This window comes from Ursus arctos, unplaced genomic scaffold, assembly GCF_023065955.2.
Source record: "Ursus arctos isolate Adak ecotype North America unplaced genomic scaffold, UrsArc2.0 scaffold_36, whole genome shotgun sequence".
Taxonomy (NCBI): Eukaryota; Metazoa; Chordata; class Mammalia; order Carnivora; family Ursidae; genus Ursus; species Ursus arctos.
The window spans coordinates 19,658,523-19,682,752 of record NW_026623050.1 but is presented as its reverse complement, the minus strand read 5'-3'; the positions used below and the strand labels follow the sequence as shown (position 1 = coordinate 19,682,752).

The 24,230-nt window shown below is 35.8% G+C and overlaps 1 protein-coding gene and 1 long non-coding RNA gene across 5 annotated transcripts in view; one reads left to right on the top strand and one right to left on the bottom strand.

Moving 5' to 3' along the window:
• The window catches only part of LOC123002083 (uncharacterized), a 264,337-nt gene that overhangs the window by 173,683 nt on the left and 66,424 nt on the right, over positions 1–24,230 (top strand). The gene's annotated exons all lie outside the window — the stretch shown is intronic.
• Positions 8,880–24,230, bottom strand: part of UNC13C (unc-13 homolog C) — a 755,970-nt gene continuing 740,619 nt past the window's right edge. For all 3 annotated transcript variants that reach the window (XM_057306313.1, XM_057306314.1, XM_048219406.2), the window contains 3 exons: positions 15,539–15,631; positions 13,840–13,999; positions 8,880–10,731 (listed from right to left, as the gene is read on the bottom strand). In XM_057306313.1, coding sequence (XP_057162296.1) covers positions 10,449–10,731; positions 13,840–13,999; positions 15,539–15,631 — 536 coding nt within the window. In that variant the 3' untranslated portion in view covers positions 8,880–10,448. The remainder of the gene's footprint in view (positions 10,732–13,839; positions 14,000–15,538; positions 15,632–24,230) is intronic.

Below are 24,230 nucleotides of genomic sequence, written 5' to 3'. Positions count from 1 at the left end.
CTGCTGAAGAGCAATTGGTATTTCCCACTTGTAGGATACAGAATTCTCTATATGTATCTAATAGCATAGACTCATTAATTATATTGTTGACATCATTGATGTCTAAGACTATTTTGGAGGGCCTTATGAATTTCCGAGGTGGTATCATACTGAGTTCTCAAACTGTATTTTCTGTTTTCTCTTTTTTTCTTGATTTGTAGGTTGTTGCTTAAATGTATTTTTGATACATTAAGTGAATGTTCATGATAGTTATATCATTGTTTCTCTTTGTTCTTAGAGATTTTCTTTTGCCTTGAATTTAAAATTAGCATTGGACTGATTTTAAATCTTGATTTCCTGAATAGCTTCATGACATAGGGCAAGTTACTTAATTTTTCTAAGCCACAATTTTCCTATCTTTACGATGGTAATTATAATACCAGTCTCATAATGATATTGTGATAATTAAATAAATTGATGCATTTAAAGCACTTAGAATACTGGCTGGCATATTCTAGCACTCAATTAATGGCAGTGATTAGTTATTAAGTATTGAGGCCAATAGAGCACAAAGGAAAATTGAATCAAATAACCACTTGTGGGAGAAATGTTGACACAGCAAATATCAGTATTTGATTAAATAGGATTATAATGATAAGTGTAAAAATATTTTGACCTTGAAAATTTTCATATTTTAAATAGCAGGTTTAATTACTCCACAAAGAAAAAGGCAATCTAAGAAAGGTCAAAAAAAAAAAAAAATCAAACCAATCAACGAACAAAACAAAATCCCAAAGAAATAAATGTGTTAAATTTTTTAACTGGTAGGTATAAGATAAAAATTATTTTGTGTGTATATAAAAATAATGACTATAAGTGAATATTTGTGAAAAAAATATAAATTAATCACTAGTAGAACTTTAAATGGAGTATTTTTCTTGCAAATTATTGTAGAAAATAAACTCTTGGGGCGCCTGGGTGGCACAGCGGTTAAGCGTCTGCCTTCGGCTCAGGGCGTGATCCCGGCGTTATGGGATCGAGCCCCACATCAGGCTCTTCCACTAGGAGCCTGCTTCTTCCTCTCCCACTCCCCCTGCTTGTGTTCCTCTCTCGCTGGCTGTCTCTATCTCTGTCAAATAAATAAATAAAATCTTTAAAAAAATAAATAAATAAATAAACTCTCACAGAACCTAGTCAAGGCCTCCCCGTGTGTTAATGAAGGGAGAGGTGAGCCCAGGACAGAGTCTTTGGCACTAAAGAGACATTGTCCCCAAGTTCTACAGGGCACTGCCCCACTAGGAAATACCTGGTTGTCGGAGATTTATCTCTGAACTCTCAGAAAGAAGTAACACTGGAGGGACACAGTTTGCTTAAGTTGCAATTTTTAAGCCCTGGGAGTTTAGAAGGGTGAGTGATAGAGAGAGGATTGTGGGCAGCCAACCTGTGTGCACCTGGTTCAACAGTGCTCTCCCAGGGCGGGGTGGTTCTTGCCGGTTTCTAAGGTGAAGATCATTATTAGGTTGACCTGGGGTGGAGGCCACTGATGCCGCTACACACCCGACGGTGCACAGGACCGCTCTCCACAACAAAGGTTTATCCTGCTCCCAATGCAATGTTCTCTCTCCTTATTTATTTCTCTTTGTTGCCATCATCATTACGATTGTGCTGTTTATTGCATCTCATGCATATTTATTTTGGTTTTGGCTCATAAATTTCTTATATGCAGTGTTGTCTTGGATATTGTTTAATGACATTGATGAGGCATTGCGCAAAATATTAGTGTGATTCTTGAATCAACTTTGTACTTTTTTGTCAATTTGATGAGTGAGAAATATTTTGCATTCCTATTATTTGTACTGAGAGTAAGCATTTCTAAATCCATTCCTCGTTATTGGTGGGTTTTCTTCTGTGGATTGCTCATTGATAATTTCCCCCACTTTTCTATTGGGGTTTTAAGTCATTTGTATAAATTTGTGCCAAAATGTAGTTGATCCATTATTGATTAATCATATTAAAATAGGTATTTTCTGTATGACTATTCATTGACTTGTTCCTTCCATCATAGGAAAGTTTTAAATTTTAATATGTTCGAATTTATTAATCACTTCTTCTCTCTTCTATGCTTTCTAATTCCTGCTGAAGAAATTGTTTCTAATTCTCATATTGTGAAGATCCTATTTTCTTCTAAAATATTACTGTTTGACTTTTAATTATTAAGTGTGAAATCCATCTCAAATTCATTTTTGTTGTGTTGTGCATTGAGATTTGGTTGTATCCATTTCTATGTGGATATAGACTATATACATTTATTAAATGTATATTCCAAAAAATGTATATTAAAATATCTACATTTATTAAAAGTCTATCCCACATGACACCAAATTCTCACATATTCGTAGATAAATTTCTAAGAAACTTATTTTATTTCACTGTCTGTTTATCTATTTCTATTTTATTTATTATGACCTTATGACAAATCTTGATAATGGAAGACATGTGCAACTGGTGGAATGCTTGATCATTTTTCAAAATTGCCTTGGCTATTATTTCACATTTATGAATTTTTAAATGAGCTTGTAATCTACTACCAAGAAAATCTGTTGGGTTTTTCATTGGACTGTAATGAAACTTAGATTAATGTGGAGAAAATTGCCATCATTATATCAGACCTTGTCATCCTTAAAGAAAACTTGGTTTTCTTTGTTTGTGTTATCCTCTATACTCTTTAATAGAGTTTGAGAATTTCCCTAAAAAGTCTTATGCCTTGTAAGATTTCTTCCTTGGTTTCTTAAAATTTTGTTGCTGATATGAATAAGATAGGGTTTTTTTCCTTTCTTTTTTTTTTTTTTAAGATTTTATTTATTTATTCGACAGAGATAGAGACAGCCAGCGAGAGAGGGAACACAAGCAGGGGGAGTGGGAGAGGAAGAAGCAGGCTCATAGCAGAGGAGCCTGATGTGGGGCTTGATCCCACAATGCCGGGATCACGCCCTGAGCCGAAGGCAGACGCTTAACCGCTGTGCCACCCAGGCGCCCCCCCTTTTTTTCCTTTTTCTAAATGTATTTTCTAATTGGTTATGAACATGTCCATCCATCTTTATATGAGTGTAAACAAATAAGAATGTGTATGAATCTGGCGAAATCATTTGAACTCTTCAAAGCTCAGTTTCCTCGTATATAGAACTGAGATTAAAAACATTTCACAGAATATGAGTCTTTAGAACTTATCGAAGTATATAAATAAGATGATTAGCGTGTGTTAAAATTTTTAAACTTCCTACAATGCCATTTTTTTATGTTTTGGAGTATAGTTGATACATGATGTTATATTAGTTTCAGGTATACAGCATAATGATTCAATAACTCTATATGTTATGCTACACTGACCACAAGTGTAGCTGCCATCTGTCACCACACAAAGCTATTCCAGTACCATTAACTATATTCCCTTTGCTGTACCTTTTATTCCCATGACTTATTCATTCCATAACTGGAAGCCTGTGTCTCCAACTCCCCTTCACCCATTCTCCCCATTCCCTCAGCGCCCCCCCCCCTTCCCTCTGACAACCATCTGTTTTTTCTCTGTATTTGTAGGTCTGGTTCTACTTTTTGTTTATTCATTTGTTTTGTTTTTAGATTCCGCACATTGAGATAGACAAGACCATATGATTTCATCTATCTGACTTATTTCACTTAGCACAGTACACTCTAGGTCTATCCATGTTGTTGCAAATGGCAAGAAATCATTCTTTTTTGTGGTTGAGTAATATTCGTGTGTGGGTGTGTGTGTGTGTGTACCCACCACATCTTCTTTATCCATTCATCTATCGATGGACACTTCCCTGCTACAGTATCTTGACTACTGCAAATAATGCTGCAGTCAACATGGGGTTGAATGCATCCTTTCAAATTAGTGTTTTCATTTTCTTTGGGTAAATATCTAATAGAAGAAAAAAGACAGAGGTATCACAATTCCAGATTTCAAGATATACTACAAAGCTGTAGTAATCAAAACAATGTGGTACTGGCACAAAAATAGACGCTTAGATCAATGGGAAAAAAAAAATAGAGGGCCCAGAAATAAACCCATGCTCATATGGTCAATTAATCTATGACAAAGCAGGCAAGAATATACAATAGGGAGAAGACAGTCTTTTCAAATGGTGCTACATGCAAAAGAATGAGACCGGACCACTTTCTTATGCCACACACAAACATAAACCCAAAATGGATTAAAGACCTAAATGTGAGACCTGAAACCATAAGACTCTTAGAACATATGTGGTAATTTCTTTGACATTAGCCATAGCAACGTTTTTTTCTAGATATGGCTCCTAAAGTAAGGGAAACAAAAGCAAAAATCAACTGTTGGGACTACACCAAAAAAATCAGCTTTTCAAAAGCGAAGGAAACCATCATCAAAACAAAAAGACCATCTTCTGAATGGAAGAAGATATTTTCAAATGATATATCTAATTCAGGATTAATATCAAAAATACTTAAAGAACTTACACAACTCAACACCAAAGAAACAAATAATCCGATTAAAAATAGGCAGAGGATCTGAAGAGACATTTTTCCAAAGAAGGCATATTAATGACAAATAGACACATGGAAAGGTGCTCAACATCGCTAATTATCAGGGAAATATAAATCAAAATAACAATAGCTATCACCTCACACCTGTCAGAATGGCTAACATAAAAAACCCAGAAACGGAGTGCTGATGAAAATGTAAAGAAAAAGTAACCTTTGTGCACTGTTGGTGGGAACATAAGTTGGTGCAGCTACTGTAACAGGAGGTGCCTGGGGCGCTAGGGTGGCTCAGTGGGTTAAGCGTCCAATTCTGGATTTTGGCTCAGGTCATAATATCAGGGTTGTGAGATTGAGCCTCACATAGGGCTCCAAGCTCGGTGGGGAGTCTGCTTCTCTCCTTCTCCCTTTCCCTTTGTCTCTCCCACCATGCATGCACGCTCCCTCTCTCTCCCTCTGTCAAATAAATCTTAAAGAAAACAGGACGTTCCTCAAAACATTAAAAATAGAAATACCATGTAGTCCTATAATGCTCCATTATAAATATGCTACTCAACCATCTAATATTCTAGCTATAAAAAATGGGAGAATTAACTAATCTAGATACCACTTTGGTATATAATCATAATTTGGCCCAAGTTGATCCCTTTGCTTTCTGAAGGCCATCCTTGAGGGCTGGTCTGAGTCCCAGCAAGTGCCCCAGATAATGTACTGGAGTCGGGTAGAGAAAATAGCTTTAGCAAAATTAGCTCATCTGGGTTCCAGGTTCCTATTAGGCTATGAGCTCGCTGATATTAGGCTAGTCATCATGTCTCTCCTAGTCTCAGTGGCTTAATCTTAAGTGAAGAATTTTGATAAAATGATCTGCATGATTCCTCTCAGTTCTTAAACTTTATGATCTGTCATATCTTTTTCCAGATGTTAACAGTAAGATGCTTACACCTTGAATTTATAGTAATCTTTCAAACTTGTAGCCTAACTGCCCTTCTGTAAAGGAGGCAAAAGACAAATGCATCCTGAGTCTTTTCATTTCAGCTTTCTCAGCTCAGGTTTTTGGCAACAAAAAATCCAATTAATTAGCTTTGTAAAATGCTAGTACACGAATTAAGTAGAGATTGTCAAATTGGATTAAAAAATGATGGACGTATGTGCTGTCTACAAGTGTCACACTTTAAATACAGTGTTATAGATAGTTTAAAAGAAAAACAATGGGTAAAAGGTATACCACTTAAACCCTAATGAAAAGAAAGCTATGCTAATGTAAGTTATTGTAGACTTTAGCTCAAGGAAGACAACCAGAAGAAAAGAGTGACATCATCACATAATGATAACAGAGTTAATTCACCAAGAGGACATCACATTTGTCAGTGTGTACATACCTAACAACAGACTTCTAAAATATGCATAATGAAAAGATAAATAGACTCATAATTATATTTGAAGACTCATCTTTCTCACAGTAATTGGTAAAACAAAGAGGCAGAAAATCGGCAAAATATCGAAGATTTGAAGAACACTACCAATAAATTTGACTTTCTTGTAGAAGTTTCTACCAATGGCAACAAAATACATTCTTTCCTAGGGCATTTGGAACACTCACCATGAATATCTTGGTTCATGAAATAAATCGTACTAAATTTTTAAAAAGTGAAATCATAAAAGTATGTTTTTTTTTTTTTTACTATAATGGAATCAAACTAGAATGAGTAACAGAAGATGATTTGAAAAATTTCCAAAGTATTTGGAAATTTAATGAGATACTTAATATGTAACCCATGGATCAAAGAACATGCCATAGGGCAAATTAGAAAATATTTTTAACTTAATAAAAATAAAATACAACATATTAAAATTTGTAAAATAAAAGCAGTGCTTAGAAGAAAATTTGTGGCACTAGTGATTAAATTTTAAAAGACAAAGGGTATCAAATCAATAATCTAATAATCTAAGGTTCGACTTCAATGAATTAGAAGAAAAGACCTCATCAAGCATATGTAAGAAAATAATAAACAGAAGACATTGAGATTCAAAGCAGAAACAAGAAAAAAGAAAAATCAATGAAATCAAAGCTGGTTCTTTTAAAAGATGAATGAAATAGGTTACGTTCTTAGAATGACCAAGAAATAAAGAGACAAGATATAAAATATCAATATAAAAATTAAGAGGGAAAATCAGTATAGATCCTATAGGTATTAAAGGATAATTAAAGAATACTACAGGAACTTTATGTTCATAAATTCGATCAAGTAAGTAAAAGGGAGCAGTTCCTTAAAAGACACAAACTCAAGGAGAAATAGACACCTTTAATAGTTTTATATTCATTAAGGTAGTTGAATTTGGTGTTTCAAACCTCTCAATAAAGAAGAAATCTAGGTCCACATGTTTTCAGTGTTGAATTGTACCAAATTTTAAGGGAGCATTTAAATCATTTCTATATAATCTCTTCCAGAAAGTAGAAATGGAGGAAACAATTCCCAGTTCATTTTAGGATGCCATAAATATCCTGATACTAAAACAAGACATAAATATAACAAAGGTAACTAGGGACCAATATAGCTCCTGAATATAAGTGCAAAAATATTCAACAAACATGATTCTATGAATCCGTCAAAACACACATGGATAGCCACAGAGTATATGCAACTTAAAATACATGTGACGTGTTAAATAGGTAACTAATCATTGCTTTCTTTTCCTACGTATATAAACCTTTGTAAATATACTTACTATTTCTAAGAAGTTATTCATTGCAATATGACCTATTTTTATATATTATTAAGGAAAGAAATGTCAAACTGTAATGCGCCCATGTTTATAAAATGTATCCTGATTTCAAAGCTGTCATAATGTGAAAAAAATAGATAATTTAAAATACATCTAATCCGATATTCCTAAATTGGAATTTATCCTCCCTTAAGTGATATATCCTAGTTTCAGATTTAAAAAAAAACAACAACAAAAACAAACACCAGAAGCCTCAACCAGAGAGATCAGCACTCGTGGAGGGCTGGTTCTGGGAGGAAGAACCAGTTTCACACAAAGAGCTGGAGTGAATGTGAGCACAGGGAACGCAGTGCCCTCCCTGTGTGTCCAAGGATTCTGCAAGTGGTAATGCGGGAATCAGACATCCATCCACAGAGAGTTTCTGACTCCTGTATAAATGATTATTTTTATTGAAGTATAAAGAGTGAAGCTATTCTATTACTTCATGAAAAAGGTAGTGTAGTCAGACTTTTATATGAGGTAGGGAAATGGAAAGGAGACAGTAAAGCTGGCTTCAAGCATTTTTTTTTTAAAAAGCCCAATGAAAAACATGAAGCTAGAATTGTCATTTATAAATGTGCCTTATTTAAGGGAAATTCAATATATAAATTATCCTAGAAATAGGTGCATTAGAGCTGGTTGTGAGGGGGACATCTGATTACTTAAACGATCATTCGTCAGAGTGCCTTTAAACAGTAAGTGCTGCACCATGGTTTTAAGTACTTCATTTTGGCCAAATTTGGTTTTCATTCGTTTCTTTAAGAACTGCTAATGGGAGGTGTATCTGTAGATGAATAACAGAGCTTTATCTTTGGGCATCTTATCTAGAATAAGATAAACAAATTACCATACGTCGTAATGGATCCTACCGTTGACAGTGATCGCTGTGAACTTCCGAGTGCTTACTAATTTGGGTATGTCAACACAACAGGCTGTGTTTTGGAGAGAACAGAAATGCTTCTATCTTGTGAGAAACAAAGCCTGCAGAATTTAGAACTATTTCTAAGTTATTACCTGTACTTCGTGATATTAATAAGTAGATCCAATTGACAATGCCACCATTAGCATTTGATACATATTGTATACTATCGTATAAAAAAAAGACAGAATGAATAGAAGCAATTAAATACTGGAAAAAATACTTAGCTCATAATTTTTTTAAAGTGATCAATGCTAACCCAAACTGCCATTTCTTCAAGTGTATCGTGCTTTATGACAACGTGCTCCTGAAGAGCTCAAGTCGATGTTCCATAAGATGAATCTAGAATTAATCATTCAATAATATAGTAAAACCTTTTGTAACATAAATTTCCATTTAAGAATGTTGCTTGTTGGTATGTTAAATGTTGCGTGTTCCTCATGGGGCTTAACAGTATTCAGAGACATACGGAACCTTAGTTCTTCCTTATGTTCAGTGTCATTATCTTTAATCGGTAGCGAACACAACACCTGGAAAAATTTTCTCAAATTTTAATGAGCCGTTAGAACCAAATAATGTGGAAAGTGTTCTTCTATCCAGTAAAAAGAGTCTCGGATTTTTATTCCTAAGAAATGAATTACGCTGCGTAAATGAAAAAGGCAGAAGATACAATAGTGTTGGGTGTGTTCAATATACATCCATTTATTAATGCATATGCCGGAGGAGAGCATTGTACTATGCATTTGGAGAAGTTATTAACGAAGCAATTGCCTAACAATTTAACATGAATTAGTGGATCTCACTGGTCTGTTTTCACACCCAGTAGCAAAATGGTTCTGAGAGTCATGATACCAGTCGTTTCTGTCCTTAACATAGAAGACCAGCTTGTTCACAAAACATAATCATTGTAACAGGTTCTTGTTTCCACGTATGTTGTCCACTAACAGTTATGACCAGAAGTTACAATTACAAGATACTGTTCTACAGCCAAGTATTTAGATACGGACTCTAAAAAATCAAACCATAAAAATACAGATAAAGGCAAATATTCATAAACTATGTCATATTCAAAATCCAACCTAGTTATATTTTAATGTGCCAAGCTGTATTACGTTGTTTTCCTATTGTATCTGATGCATCTTGGGCTTATCAATAACATAAATTACAAAATTATAAGCAGTTTCTTCAGATCTTATTTTACATTTTTCACTAAATAGTTGAAGGCGTGTCTTTTTGCTCCAGTGCAATATATAGTAATGCTACATTCAGTATAAATCATTGAATATTTTCTTAAAGGAAAAAAGCATTTAACTGATTAAAGTGCTAAGTAAATAAGGAGATAGTCATAACTGTCAGAGGGAAAACACTAACAGTATAGTTACTAATTATAGGTAATTTGAAGAAACAAACCTTCCACTGCATCTCTAAACCCTTAATCCTATGGCTTTCTAAAGAATGACATTTGATAAAGCCAAGACATAATGCTAGATGGTAAATGTATCAACTTACCTTTTTTTTTCTTTTTTCTTTTTTTTTTTTTTTACAAATGTGATGTGACCTTGGCAGTTTTAAAGAACAAAGTTTTGTCAATATATCAAACATTGTTAACAAACTCTATTTAGCATTGCTTTGTATAAGTTTGCTTTAATAGCATTTCTTCACAGTGATATTTCAGAAAGGTTGGAAACTGGTCGGCATAAAATATTTCCCACCTTTTCTATTTTAATTTGTATGCAAAAATCATCACAATAGATCTGCAACTATAAAATTACAAACACTTTCTAGAAGTGACTATTTCTAGCTATGATAGAAAAAGTTATTTGTATGACATCTACAATGAGGTAAGTCTAAATAAAACAGAATTTGGTAATGGATGCTTTCTGATCTATGGGCAATATAAGCCAATTTAACAAAGACAATGGACAAACTAAAAAACATGAGTTTTTTTTTTTTGTTGTTGTTGTTTTAGTATGTTTAAAGGATGAGAAGTTGGTAATGAAATGAAACATTTTAAAAGATATTCTGTATATTTCACTTTACATCGTGATTTTGGCACTTCATGGAACATTTATTTCCCAAAGACCAGAACTGGTATAAAAGTTCAGCAGGTTTTCCACATACTTTGTAGACATTGTACTTGAGTACTGGCAAACACTGAAACGTAGTGAACTAAACATTCCCATGTATTTGCACATGCATGCAGCAGTCAGTGAGAGTTATGGATTCTCAAAGATGATATCTTGCAGTATTTGTTTCAAGCACTCTCTTCAGATCTCGTTTCAGATTTCAGTCTTACAAATTCTTTAGCCACGTCATCGTTGGTCCTCTGAGAGAGTATTCTAAGGATAGTCAAACCAGTTTCATCCATGGAGACATTTTTCAGAAGGGGATACCATGACCCATAGCTTCCCTTTTCTGCTATGTTCTGTAGTTGAATTACGGTCATTCCGATAATTCGATCTTCTCTGGCAAAGCAGTAATCTTTAACTGAGAGATGAAGTTCATAGGCCCCTGGCCGGTTTTCATTACCCAGAATGCTGTGTGGATAAAAAATAAGAATTTTGAGCAAAACCTGGACGTCACCTAGGGATCAATATGGTTCTAAAATACTGTTAAAAATTTTCTCCATTCCTCAGCATATTATTTGGCAAAATGGAGTATCATGTATTTTAACTTGGATACAAATATCATTTCCATTTTAAATTGTTTTCGCATAGGTATTACTTAGCAATCTAACTTAAAAACATCTTTGCCTCGATAGAAATAGGAAATCAATCTGAATATGCTTTACTGTCTTGATAGTAAACATATTAATAGAAACATTAATTAAAATATACTTAATTCTTGGAGGTGTAGTCTTCCCACTGATATAGGGGTAGGATGGGGTTGTAGGGACTGTGGGGGCTAGATTAAAGAAAGGGGTAGATCTTGCAAGAATTTCTATGCCATTTCAACATCAATTATTACATTCTCTTGTCTTTACCTCGGACTCCTGGATATGCTATTATATCTAGGAGCCCTTTCTCAGGGGAATACACAACAGACTATCAAGCTAACACAGACAACAAGACTATTCACAAGATGCCAAATTAGATACAGATCTCCAGAGTAAATCAGTTCCAGCAGAGCGTGGTGCTTCAATGCCAGTTCTTTGCGATGGCCACAGTTAGACACCTGTCAAGCGTGGGGCTGAGGGTGGCCTCTCCTAATAACAACTTGGCAGTGCAGAGCTGAGCAGAATGAAGAAGGCTGAGAGGTAATACCCTGAGAATAATCCTCTCCTGTCCCTTATTTTACTTCATCCTCAGGTTTCCTTGACTTTCTAATGAATGCAGCAATGCGAGCTTCCAAATCCCCTTCTTTTCTAAGTGACTTTTTTAGATCAAACTTTTTGCAGAGTCAAACTTTTGTTTCTGGGCAACTCTGATAACTGAAGTGTGCACTTATTTTAGAAACAACCTGAAATAATGTGAAAGAAAATGGAAGCCTGATGGGTAAGAACAGAAGAGCAAAATCTGATGGGAGCCAGAGCTGCTTGTGAATTAAAATGCATCAAAATGCTGCCTTCTCCCAGAATCATGCACGATTTTAGTGCCTCACAGTGTTATATCTGAATTTGGCATGATTCAAGTAATTCCTAGAAACTTTTAGAGGACATTTTAACTACATTGAATTTTTTTGTGTAATTTAGAGGAGTAGATACATGGGATCTTGTGAGCTGGTTTACTAGCAGGGATTATGAATATGATTAATCTGTTACAGCCATTTTAAGAGATGTGATAGGATGGTTACGTTTTAATGAGTGGTAACAGACTTTACTATTCAGAAGTTAGTGTGCTGAAAAGTGTTTGGGAAACTAAGAATGCAAAACACACAATGAACCAAGCCAGTGAGAAACTGCTGCGGTAAGCTAAGCCCGTGTGCATGTGTAAACCCCCAAAGGCTTGGTCCTGGGTCCTCCTCTCTTTTCTCTCCCTGGGTCAACTCATCTAGATTTATGCAATTATAGCTCTATGCAGATAATTCTCAAGTTAGATCCAACTATATATTTGATATCCCTTCTGGAATGTACCTTAGGCATCTCCAAATTAATATATTTAAAAGCAATCTTTGATCTACTCATCTCTTGTCCCAATTCTCCCATCTCAGAAGATCACTACCCAATTGCTTATGCCCAAAACCTAGAGGTCATCTTTGATTTCATTCATTGCCAGATAATTTCCATTTGCCTCAACTTCCTATCCTTCTCCTTGTACTTAATAGAATGCTGACCTGTTAGGACTGTATCAGTAGAGCTTCTTTATACTGTGGCTTCTAGTCGGTTTTGGCCAAAAGGGAGCCCCTTCAGGAAATCAGAAGTAATGATGAGGATGAGGTCAGAGTCTATTTCCCCGGCCCCTTGGGTGTGATGTTGCCTCTAGGGTACTGTTTACCTGCATGGAAGGCCACTGCTGTCTTTGAGGTGGCTGCTGACACATGAAGTTTTTTGCCCCCAGTTTTAGTAACTAATCTTCCTCTCCTACATGCACAGTAGGGGGGATACCCTGAGCACTATTAGCCCCAGTTTACATCACTATTGCTTTTGGTCCTTCGATTCTCACATCCTAGTAAATTCCTTTGTAAATAAGGCTGTCTTGATGAAATACCCTAAAGTGTTTTCAGAAACCTAACTTACGTAGTCTTTCTTTCATGTGCTACCTCCAGTAGACTGCAAGTCCTATACAATCTACTTCCAGTACATAACCAGAATCTTTCCACTTCCTTCCATCTCTCTACTACTTACTTCCATTTCCCTACTATCATCTGTGAGTCAGCATTAACTCTTGCCGGGACTACTGCAATAGTCTTCTTTTTTACATGTTTGCTCTTGTTTTCCTATCATTTTTTTTAAAATATAGCAAACACAAGAATCACTTAAAGATATAAATCAGATCATACATGCTCTGATCTAAAAATGCTTCAAGGCCTCCAACTGAACTTAGAATGTCACCTAGTCTCCTTTACCCTGTGCACCTGTACTCTGGCCACTTCTTCAAACTCATTTCATCTCACTCCCTTGCCCACTGAATACTGTTTCTTAAATATGCCAGGTGTGCTCCTGCCTTAGTTTCTGTGCCAGCCATGTTGTTTGGCCTGAGATGCTCTCCACCATCTTGTTTGCATGACTGGTTCTTCTTCCCCTCGGGTTTCGATTTAAAAGTCACACACTCAGAGAGACTTTTCTGAACACCCAATCTAAGCAGCCAGTCAGCCAATCTATTACATCAGCCTGTTTTAATTCTCTGTATAATACTATCCTATGATCAATTTTTGCTTATTTGTGATTTTGATGTTTTTCATCAATGACGTTCCTCATTTCCAGAAAGGAACTTCCATGAGAGCAGAGACCTTCTGTTATATATACCAAATTCCTACAATAGTGCTTGATGCAGGGGGGGTACTGAACTGCTATTGAGCAATGGAAGGGAACTAAAAACATAGCTGTCTTAATTTGCTGGGATCAGGGATGAACAGGAATACATCCACCTGTAGGTGTTGCTTTCCTTAGCAAAGCCCAGTGCCATTCCCACCCTGAACCCCTCAATAGGTTTAAGCTGTATAATGGCTACTGCCTGGTTGAGTAGGTGAGTTGGGTCATGACTCACAATTGAAATGTTTCATTGTACTTTGGTGACCATGTGTTGCTTTTTGTCTTCGTGCCTTGTTTTCTCTTTTTGTCTCCTAGGTTAGGTCCCAGAATACAAACTTCCACAAAGGGCCGGAACATTGCGGTGGTCTGCCAGTTTAGGTCATTAATAGCAATCACTAAAAACCACAAAGGGAAAGGAATGCAAAGTGTTAGCAAACAAATGGGTGGAATCTTAGCCTGTCTTTTGGTCCTTAGAATTAATTTTTTTTTAGAGTTAATTTTTTAAAAAAATGATGTATGAAGACATAACTTGCCCTTGATAGCACCCTAACCCCATTGATAAATATATATTTATATCCTTGAAGAAAAAGCAATTTACTCTCTGGAATGCACACTTGATTGGGCTTTCAGCTCTTAGCTATGTGGCACTGGTGTGGTGAAAAGTTAGCTATAACTGAAATGACATTTGTTACTAATGAAAAGTTATCTTTTCTCTTGTTTAAGTAAAAATGTGATGTTTTTAATATAAAAAATGAAGATATGTTCATCATGAAACACCTAGAAAATATACAGAAAATAGAAAATAGATTAAGATAAAATCTATAATTTTATCAGTAAGGGGCAACGACTTAATATTTTAGTATGTATGCTTTCAATATTTATATACAGAGTGGGATTAATGTATTATAGTCTTATAAGTAGTTAGTTACATTTTTAAAGTCCATCACGGATATCTTTCTAATTCATTATATATTTTCTAATTGCAAATATTCTACTACATGGATATTCTACCCTATATTTAGCTCATCACTTATTCCTAAATGTTATGACTGATTCCTAATTTCAGGCATCATAATTCTTAAATGTACATTCTTATATGTATACTTTTGCTCATCCTTTGAAAATGTTAAAAATATATAATTAACATAGTTATTGTAAAAGTTCACAAAACTTTGGTCATTTGATGTGTAGCGTCAACATTTTTTGAAAATTATTTAAAGATACTGGCAAGTGTAGGCATGCCCCTTAGCAACACTGCACATAATCTGTTATAGACTGTAACTGTGTTACTTTTATAACGCAAACATACAGCAGGCAATGCGATTTTAAAATGTGTTAGAAGGCCATAGTTTTTAGTGAAGTGGATATTGTGACTAAGTCTATGATAATATAAAATAGAATATGATTCCCTTGAGCAAAATTAACCATTAAATATCACCTTCAAAATGACCCCAGCATTCAGATTGTATTTTTGCAATCTAAAACCAAAAGATTGAACCAGTCCTTAAAAAAAAAAAAAAAAAGCCTGTTGTTGAAAATTACATAGAAAAAGAAGTAAATAGGTAGATAATGTGAATAGTAAGAAGGTACTGACCTATCATAAAATTTGACAAGTTATGGAGCCAACCATAGTACTAATGTTCAATGTATAACCTAGCATCAACAAGAGAAAATGTCCAATGTATATTGTTTTGAAATGTAATCTCCAATGTATTTAAACCATTTAGATATTTCAGATAATATAGGCTAAATATCTGTGCCATTGATTTTTTTCAGTTTTAGATCAAAAGTTTTGGTTTCATGAAAAAATTATGAGCATGCCCTAAAGTCATTAAATATTTTTAAAAACAGAGCTAAGAAAAAATATGTTTTTTATATTATTGCAAAGGTTAAGGTCTACGAGGCTGTTTGGTCTATCTGGACTCGTTATATACCTTTTACAGTGACTTTATGCTCTCCAGTTCCCGGGGTAGCAGTGATGTCCACGTGAACAGAGATCTGACCCACTGACTCTTTGGAGGGGCGACCTGCAAATGAGCACACATTTACTGACTCAAACTTTTAGGTTACTTTAATCATTGACATGCACATTTTCTGCATAAGGTACTTTAAAGTGAGTTCATGGAAATGAATGGTTCTTTTCGTTAATAGCACATCATAGGTATTGATAAATGTTCACTAAATTAAATTTGCTATGCAGGTTTGAGGCTTTGGTGTAATCATATTTAGACCACTGAGCTAAAATTTCATATGGTTCTCAGATACCATAAGACACCCTGATAGTAGTACTGTGGTTAGAAGAACTTGCAGTTGCCTTACTAGGCCACTAGTAAGCTCTGTTCATTGCTTAGGTACAAAGATGTGTTATCGCCTTTCATGCCTAGAAGAGCTTTTCTACAACGTGCCCTACCAAAGCACTGGGGCCACAAAGATGGCTCCGTAGAACATTTGTTTTCATGAAGCCCACAGTAGGCCAGGAGAGACCAACCTATGAACACATTGCTGCAATACAGCGTGATAAGTTCTATAATGTATATTTGCAAGATCTGATGGCATAAAAATGTGTACTCCATTCTCCCCTGGTGAAGGTTAGTCAAGGGTTAACATGCTGTATTGGAAAGTGCCTGTGATTTGGGGGTCAGATAAATTTAAATTCAAGTCATTGTTATACCTCCACTGGTTCTCTGATCAGATTTTGCCATATTCTCAAGTCTGTTTTCTTTTTGTAAAATGGGGAAAATAACAGCAACCTCTTACTATACACACATGTATTAACATCTATGAACATACGTATTTTTTCCACAAATAGGACATATGTTCTAATTATCCTTAAACTTACCTTTATCTTTTCATCTAAAACTGCACTGTGAAGATCTTTCCATTTCAATACGTATAAAGCTAGCCCTTGTTCTTTAAGATAGCCTGGAATAGCACAGCACTAACTACAAAGTAAACGTTCAATGAGTAGTTGCATGAAAATGAATCACTGAAATGTTTACAAATAATTAAAACATGGAAATATTTAAGACATTAAAAATAATGTTTGTCTTTTATTCCATTATGTGAATATACCATAATTTATTTAACCATATTTTGGTTTCTGATCTTTTGCTACTATAAACAAACTATAATGAATACTTATTCATATTTACAAGTTCATAGTATAATTTCTGTAAGTGAAATTTACTTGTCAAAGTAGATGGAACTTGAATTTTGTCCCAAAGAGATTTTTTTTTTAAAGATTTTATTTATTTATTCGACAGAGATAGAGACAGCCAGTGAGAGAGGGAACACAAGCAGGGGGAGTGGGAGAGGAAGAAGCAGACTCATAGCGGAGGAGCCTGATGTGGGGCTCGATCCGAGAACGCTGGGATCACGCCCTGAGCCGAAGGCAGACGCTTAACCGCTGTGCCATCCAGGCGCCCCTTCCATAGAGATTTTTTAAAGCAGATTCTTATTTAAAATTTTTTTTTAATTCCAGTGTAATTAACATATAATATTAGTTTCAGGTATATAATACAGTGCTTCAACAATACTATGACACTACTCAGTGCTCATCATAAATGTACTCTTCATCCCTTTCACCTGTTTCACCCATCCCCCCCCTCCTCTCTGCTATTCATCACTTTGTTCTCTGTAGTTAAAAGTTGATTTTTCAGTTTGTATCTATTTTTTTTTTGTTCATTTGTTTTCTAAACTCCTCATGTGAGTAAAATCATATGGTGTTTGCCTTTCTCTGACTTATTTCATTTAACATTATACCCTCTAGATCCATTCATGTTGCAAATGGCAAGATCTCATTCTTTCTTATGGCTGAGTAATATTCCGTGTGTGTGTGTGTGTGCACGCACGCACGTGCACGTGTGTGTATACACACCACATCTTTATCCACTCAGCAGTAGATGGACACTTGGACTTCTTTCATAACTTGGCTATTGTAAGTAATGCTGCTGTAAACATTGGGGTGCATCTATCCCTTTGAATTACTGTTTTCATATTTTTTGGGTAGATACCCAGTAGTATGATTGCTGTATCATAAAGTAGTTCTGTTTTTAGCTTTTTGAGGAACCTCCATACTGTTTTCCAGAGTGGCTGCAGCAGTTTGCATTCCCACCAACAGTTCAGAGGGTTCCTTTTTCTCTACATCCTCGCCTACACTTGTTGCTTCTTATGTTTTTAATTTTAGCGATTCTGACAGGTGTGCGGTAGTAGCTCATTGTGGTTTTGATGTGCATTTCCCTGACGATGAGTGATGTTGAGCATATTTCCATGCGTCTGTTGGCCATCGGTATGTATTTTTTGGAGAAATGTCTGTTCATGTCTTCTGTCCATTTTTTAATTGGATTATTTTGTTTATTTTTTGTGGTGAGTTGTGTAAGTTCTTTATATATTTTGGATACTAACCCATTATCAGATATGTCATTTGCAAATATCTTCTCCCATTCAATAGGTTGCCTTTGCATTTTGTTGATTGTTTCCTCACTGCGAAGAAGCTTTTTATTATTATATAGTCCCAATAGTTTATTTTTTCTTTCCCTTGCCTCAGGAGACATATTTGGAAAAGAATATTGCTATGGTCAGTATCAGAGAAATTACTACCTGTACTCTTTTCTAGGATTTTTATGGCCTCAGGTCTCATATTTAGGTCTTTAATCCATTTTGAGTTCATTTTTGTGTATGTTGTAAGAAAGTGGTCCAGTTTCATTCTTTGGCATGTTGCTGTCCAGTTTTCCCAATAGCTTTGACCATATAATTGTGGGTTTATTTTTGGGTTTTCTATTCTGTTTCATTGATCTATATATCTGTTTTGATGCCAGTGTCATACTGTTTTGATTACTACTGCTTTGTAGGATATCTTGAAATCTGGGATTGTGATACCTCCAGTTTTGTTCTTTTTCAAGATTACATTGGCTATTTGGAGTCTTTTGTGGTTCCATACAAATTTAAGGATTATTTGTTCTAGTTCTGTGAAAAATGCTATCAGTATTTTGATAGGCGTTGCGTTAAATCTGTAGATTACTTTTGGTAATATGCATATTTTAATAATATTTGTTTTTCCAATCCGTGAGCTGTCCCACAGAGATCTTAACAATTTATATGTAACATATGAGACTAACAAGAATCTTATTTTTAAAAAATATATAAATGAAAGAATGAATGGCTAATAACCAAAGCTAAAATAAAAGTCCCTAAGAGATCCAATTTCTACCTTAAGAGGATCACTGATTTGGGCCAGAACCTTTCAACAAGACCTGATGAGAGCCAGTTTACCAAAAGGACCCCCCCACCCTGCCCATCTCAGTCATTTAATAAAAGGTTTGAAAGATAGAAAGAGGGGTGGATAGAAAATGGTTGTTCGTTTTGGTTGGTTGGTTGGTTTTACCTGAGGTAGAGGGAAGAAAACTCCCAGAGAAATACTCCTAATCCTTGGAAGCAAAATGGTCATTTCAGTTTTGAATTGGTTCCTTCCTAGCAGACAGTATGACATGAGTCAAATGAGGGACAACCAGCCACACAGTATGCCAGTACTACCTCCTTATGGCTGCCAGGAAGTATGAGAAATGGTTTCTGAATGGGCTGTAAGTCCCAGAATTGGGGACAAGAAAGGGAAGATGTGGTCGTGGGCTATAGCCTTGTCAGGGATTGTCACAGATGGGGCAAAGATGCATGCACCTGAGAGGAACGTGGCATGATGAAACAGGTGAGGTGCATCAGGAATAAGAGGGCAGGTCTGGATCCTTAGACGAGTCCATTAATGCCCTGAGGATCTATTTGGAAATGAGTCTCACACCAGCCATCTCTAGTGAGCTTCTGCTTCCCCAAAGACAATGAACAGGAACAGTCCTTAGCATTAGCCGAATAGACAATGACCCTTAAGTAGACGACTACAAATATCATCACTTAAATCGAAGTAGTCATTTGTCTTTTCCCTCTCCTTCCTTTCTCCTCCACAGCACAGTAACTACCACCAGAGGGAAGAAGGAAGGTACAGATGAGAGAAGCCCATGCCTTCCTCCTCCTATTCCTTCTGCTAGCAACAGCATTTTCACCTGCTTGTGGGGAGATAAGGAGAGCTCTGAATCTAATAAGTGATTAAAGTTTAATGTGAGCTGGAATAGGTCTTAAAAATCTGAATAATTTTCTTATGGTGCAAATAACTAATAGGATACAGACCTGAACTGTGATATCAATAAAGGAGGCATCCATGCAGTAGAAAGTGGGGCTCACAAGCAAAGGTGAGAACTTTTTTGGGAAAGTAAGACAGTTTTATGTCATCCCTAAGTTGGTGATATCCTTATGAAATGAAGTCTTCCTTTTCAAGAATAAAATATATCTTCCTATTATTCAAGTCTTTTTTTGTGTACATTTTCTTTGTGTGAATGTTACATAGTTTTTAGAGGCTTTTTTAAAAAATATATTTATTTTAGGGAAAGAGAGAGAGAGAACAAACGTGAGTGGAAGAGACAGAAGGAAAGGGTGAGAGAATCTCAAGTAGATTCCTTGCTGGAAGCAGAGCCTGACATGGGGCTTGATCTCATGACCATGAGTCTGATGCTTAACTGACTGCACCACCCAGCCAGCCCAGAGTGTTGCATATTTTTAAAAGCTTATTCCTAGGTATTTTATCTTATCCAATTTTAAATAGGACCACTTCTTCCATTATATTGATAAAAGGAAGGCTAGTGATGATTGTGTATTAATTTTTTTTATCCATCCAACTGAATTTTCTTTTTTCCTTTTTTTTTTTCTTTGAGTGAGTGAGAGAGAGAAAGGAGGGGGTTGGGGCAGAGGGAGAGAGAGAATCTTACGCAGGCTCCACACCGAGGACCCTGAGGTCAAGACCTGAATCAAAATCGAGAGTGTGATGCTTAACCAACTGAGCCACCCAGATGCTCCCACCAACTGAATTTTTTTAATGAAAGATTTGTATTTAATTCTTGAGTGTTGCACATATATAATCAATTATCTTTAATCAATTCTCTTTAATCAATGAAACATTTCACTTTTCCTTTCCAAGTTTTATACCTCATGTTTGCCTTGGCTAAGTTGATTGGCTTGTCCTTCTATATTACATGGTAGTATTTAACGTAGATGTGCTTGTTAGTCTCCATTTGGCTCTCCAAATTCATTTTCCACCCTTCTCCCCTCTATCTTCTGCCCTCAGAGGCTATCTGACAATTTCAATGGTGTCTTCTGTACTCTAGTGTCTATTTGGGTCTGGCCAAAGGGAAGCCCTGGCAAAGGATTAGAAGGAGGGAAGAGAATCATGTCATGTATTTATTTCTTTAGTCTCCTTCCTGTGGCCTCACCTTGTGCTGACTAAATCCTGCAACCAAACATCATAATTTCCTTCAAGCAGCCCTCACTAGGTGACAATATTTTTCCAGGTTCTAGTTGCTTCCTCCTCTTGTTACTGTTAACGCAAGGAGTAGTTCAATAGTTCACTATTCCTTCTGGTCTCTTTATAACCCCTGCCCATACCTTTCTACATAGTTTCTTTATTAAATCCTTTCCAAATAAACTTAATTGCAGTGTTCCATCTGACACCTGTTGGGGCTTTGGTTAACAGAGTTAATGTTTTTGATTTGCTCATAACTTTAATAGAAATGCTTCTAGTATTTTCCCAATACTCTTCTGTGGAACAGTGAGATGGTTTTTTGGGGGAAGGATCAGGGCTTAAAACACAGACATTAATTTCTTAGCAACTAATATTGCTAAGGATTTTACAGAGGAGAAAATCCTTAAGGAGGCTCCTGAAGGCTGAGTTGGAGCTCATCTCTTAGACAAAGGAAGTCAAGGAAATAGCACGAGCACACATGCATCAGACAGAGTGGTGTATTCTGGAAACTGCAAGTACTTAGTATGAATGGAACACAGATGAGGCAGTAGCAAGAGGAAACCTTTAAGAAAAGCTTGGTACCTTGAATACCATTTAGAAGTGTTCACACATTTTCCCAGAGCTTCTGAGAAGTGGCATAGTTGGATTTATTTCTAGAAATAATTTCTCTCATTTGAGTAAAAGATGGATCATTTTCATCACTCCATACTCTTCTGGAAAGACACCTGCATCTCACTGTACCATGAATCAAGTCCTAAAACCCAGCACTTTCCTAAGATGCTTCTGATGACCTTTTACTTCATCCATGTTGTGGGTCCATGTTCACATTAGACTAATTCTTGAACACTTTCTTCACGTTTTCACAAAGACAAACCACATGTTGGGAGCATCCTTTCTCTGTCATCCTATGAAGCCCTGTCCAAACACCTCTACTATAAAAATACTTTCGTTTTTTTTATCCTATAAATAATCTGCAATTATATTCTTGACTTCTTCAAATACTAAAAATCCTGGGCAATGGAATCATACTGCTTTGATTATGCAGATGGTCTCAGTCACTCATTCACAGATAATTAAAACTCCATGAACTTTCATTTTCTTATTTTTAAAGTGGGGATAAAACCACCTACCTGACAGCACTGCGGTGAGGCTAAGAAGAGTTGATTAAAAAATACATAGAATATTTTGAGCCTTGCATTTAACAGCTGCTCGGAAATGCTTCCAAGTTTATTATGATAATGCAATTCTTTATAAGGGGATATTCAAAGTTATTAAATTCCTTGAAGATTCATGCATAATGCCCACATATAAAAATTACGGGAAAAATATGGACATTATGGTTATCTAGATCTGTAAGAAGATAAGTCCGGGATGATTGATGCTCTGCCCAACAACCTTGGGAATCTACTTCCTTCACTAAGACTTTCTGGGTTGCGTAGAATAGTGATGGCAAATTTTTAGAGTCCGCAAATGTCTAATAGGGAAAACTCGTTCTTTATAATGTAAAACCATTTGTTAACCAAGAACCTGGTGAGATGAGTTTTTTGTTTGTTTTTGTAACTATTGTTGAAATCACAGTTGATGGGAAAAGGCCTCTAAGAGACAGTGAAAACGCATGCATCCAGTTTGCATAACTGTCATTGTTTCCCTAAGGACCAGAGCCTGCTCATGGCTTGGGTTTGTGGTTAAAACTTGTATGGATTGTCTTGTATGTATTCTATGAGCGGTGATACAGCAGTGGCTGGTTTCTGCCCAGAGTAAACATCATGAAATGATGGTCAGGCAAGTTATTGATTGAATGTGTTCATAACTGAGAAAAGACTTCCATCAGGACACTCACCAGGAGGTGTCCTTTCTTCATTTGAGTTTCTAATCACCAAGTTAATTTAAAGTCTTTAATTGTGTTGTTATAGGATTTGAGAGATTGTTATGCTAGGAAAAGTAAAGTTCTAATTAGGAAACTTGGATTTCTGTTTGCTGCTTTTATTTTGGAAGAAAAATTTTATACCATTTTAAAACAAGTAACAGCTTATGAGACTTGCCTAAAACCTTTTAAAAGGTACTGTTTAAATGCACAGATACAAGTTTTCCCCTTTACAAATTGCTTTTCTGCAGTCTTCTACATGTACCTGCTGTCTCTGTGTATGTGTGTTCCCTAAAGAGATACGGACAGTTGCATTGGGAAGAGAAAAACATTAAAAATCATACTTATGTACTCAGCAGTGAATGAACACTTCTGTGAACCTGCCTGGGTAGAAATATTGACTAGACTCTACCAATACACATTTCCCTTGCTAACACAAAATGTGAAATTTGCTGCTCAATCAAGTCAAACATAGGCTTGAGAACGGCCTTAATGTGTCACAACCCTAAACAAGTGGAGTTAGGAAGTAGTTTAAAAGTGTTTATCATTACCATTATTGCTTTAATAGTCATGCTATTCATGATTGTAACTTGAAGACTCCAGGTCCTACTTTCGTGGCCAGGTATTTATACCACCCCCTAGCAGCTATGCAGTGCCTGGTATTGTAGTTAATTATGCAGATTTTTTTTCTTCCTAACTATATTCCATAATGGCAAGAAACTTATATTAATAATTCATACATTTTATTGCCAATTATATAATAAACTTATGATGTTATTTTGATAGATACTAAAGGAACAATTCATTGTTTGAATGTGCAAGCACTCCCCACTTTACATGGTGTGGTGTGCCCAGATTTCAGCTCCCATAGTTGAGTAAAATAACAGCCCTGTCCCAACAAACAGGTTCAGATTTCAGTTATCATGGTGTAGTAAATGTGTATCATTGCATAAGTACAAACTTGGCTGCTAGTTTTTCAGTCTACAAATCACAACATAAAAGATATGTCATCAGTGATCAATTACATTGCTTCTTTCAAAGTCTGCTGGTGTTCACCTCTTCAGTTTACACACACAGCAAAGTGTGTAGTTGTGTTGCTGCCTTATTTCCCAGTGATGAACCCATGTGACATTTTACAAACATGGACAATCAAAAGAGGGAACTGACCAGCAAAGATAAAAAAAGTGCAGCAAAGAAATAAAAAGTGGTAAGGCTGGACTGAAATTTGTATAGAATGTAAATGAGTTAATTGACAAGATTACTGAATTGGGAATGTTTACACTACCACCAATGGAAAGACTGAAGAAGCAGCTGGGGAACTCAGTGAAAGTGAACTTAACTGGCAATAGATGAGGAAGAAGATGATGTTCTAGTGGAAGTGACATTGGAGGAAAATCTTTACATTTAAGGAACTCTGAGATAT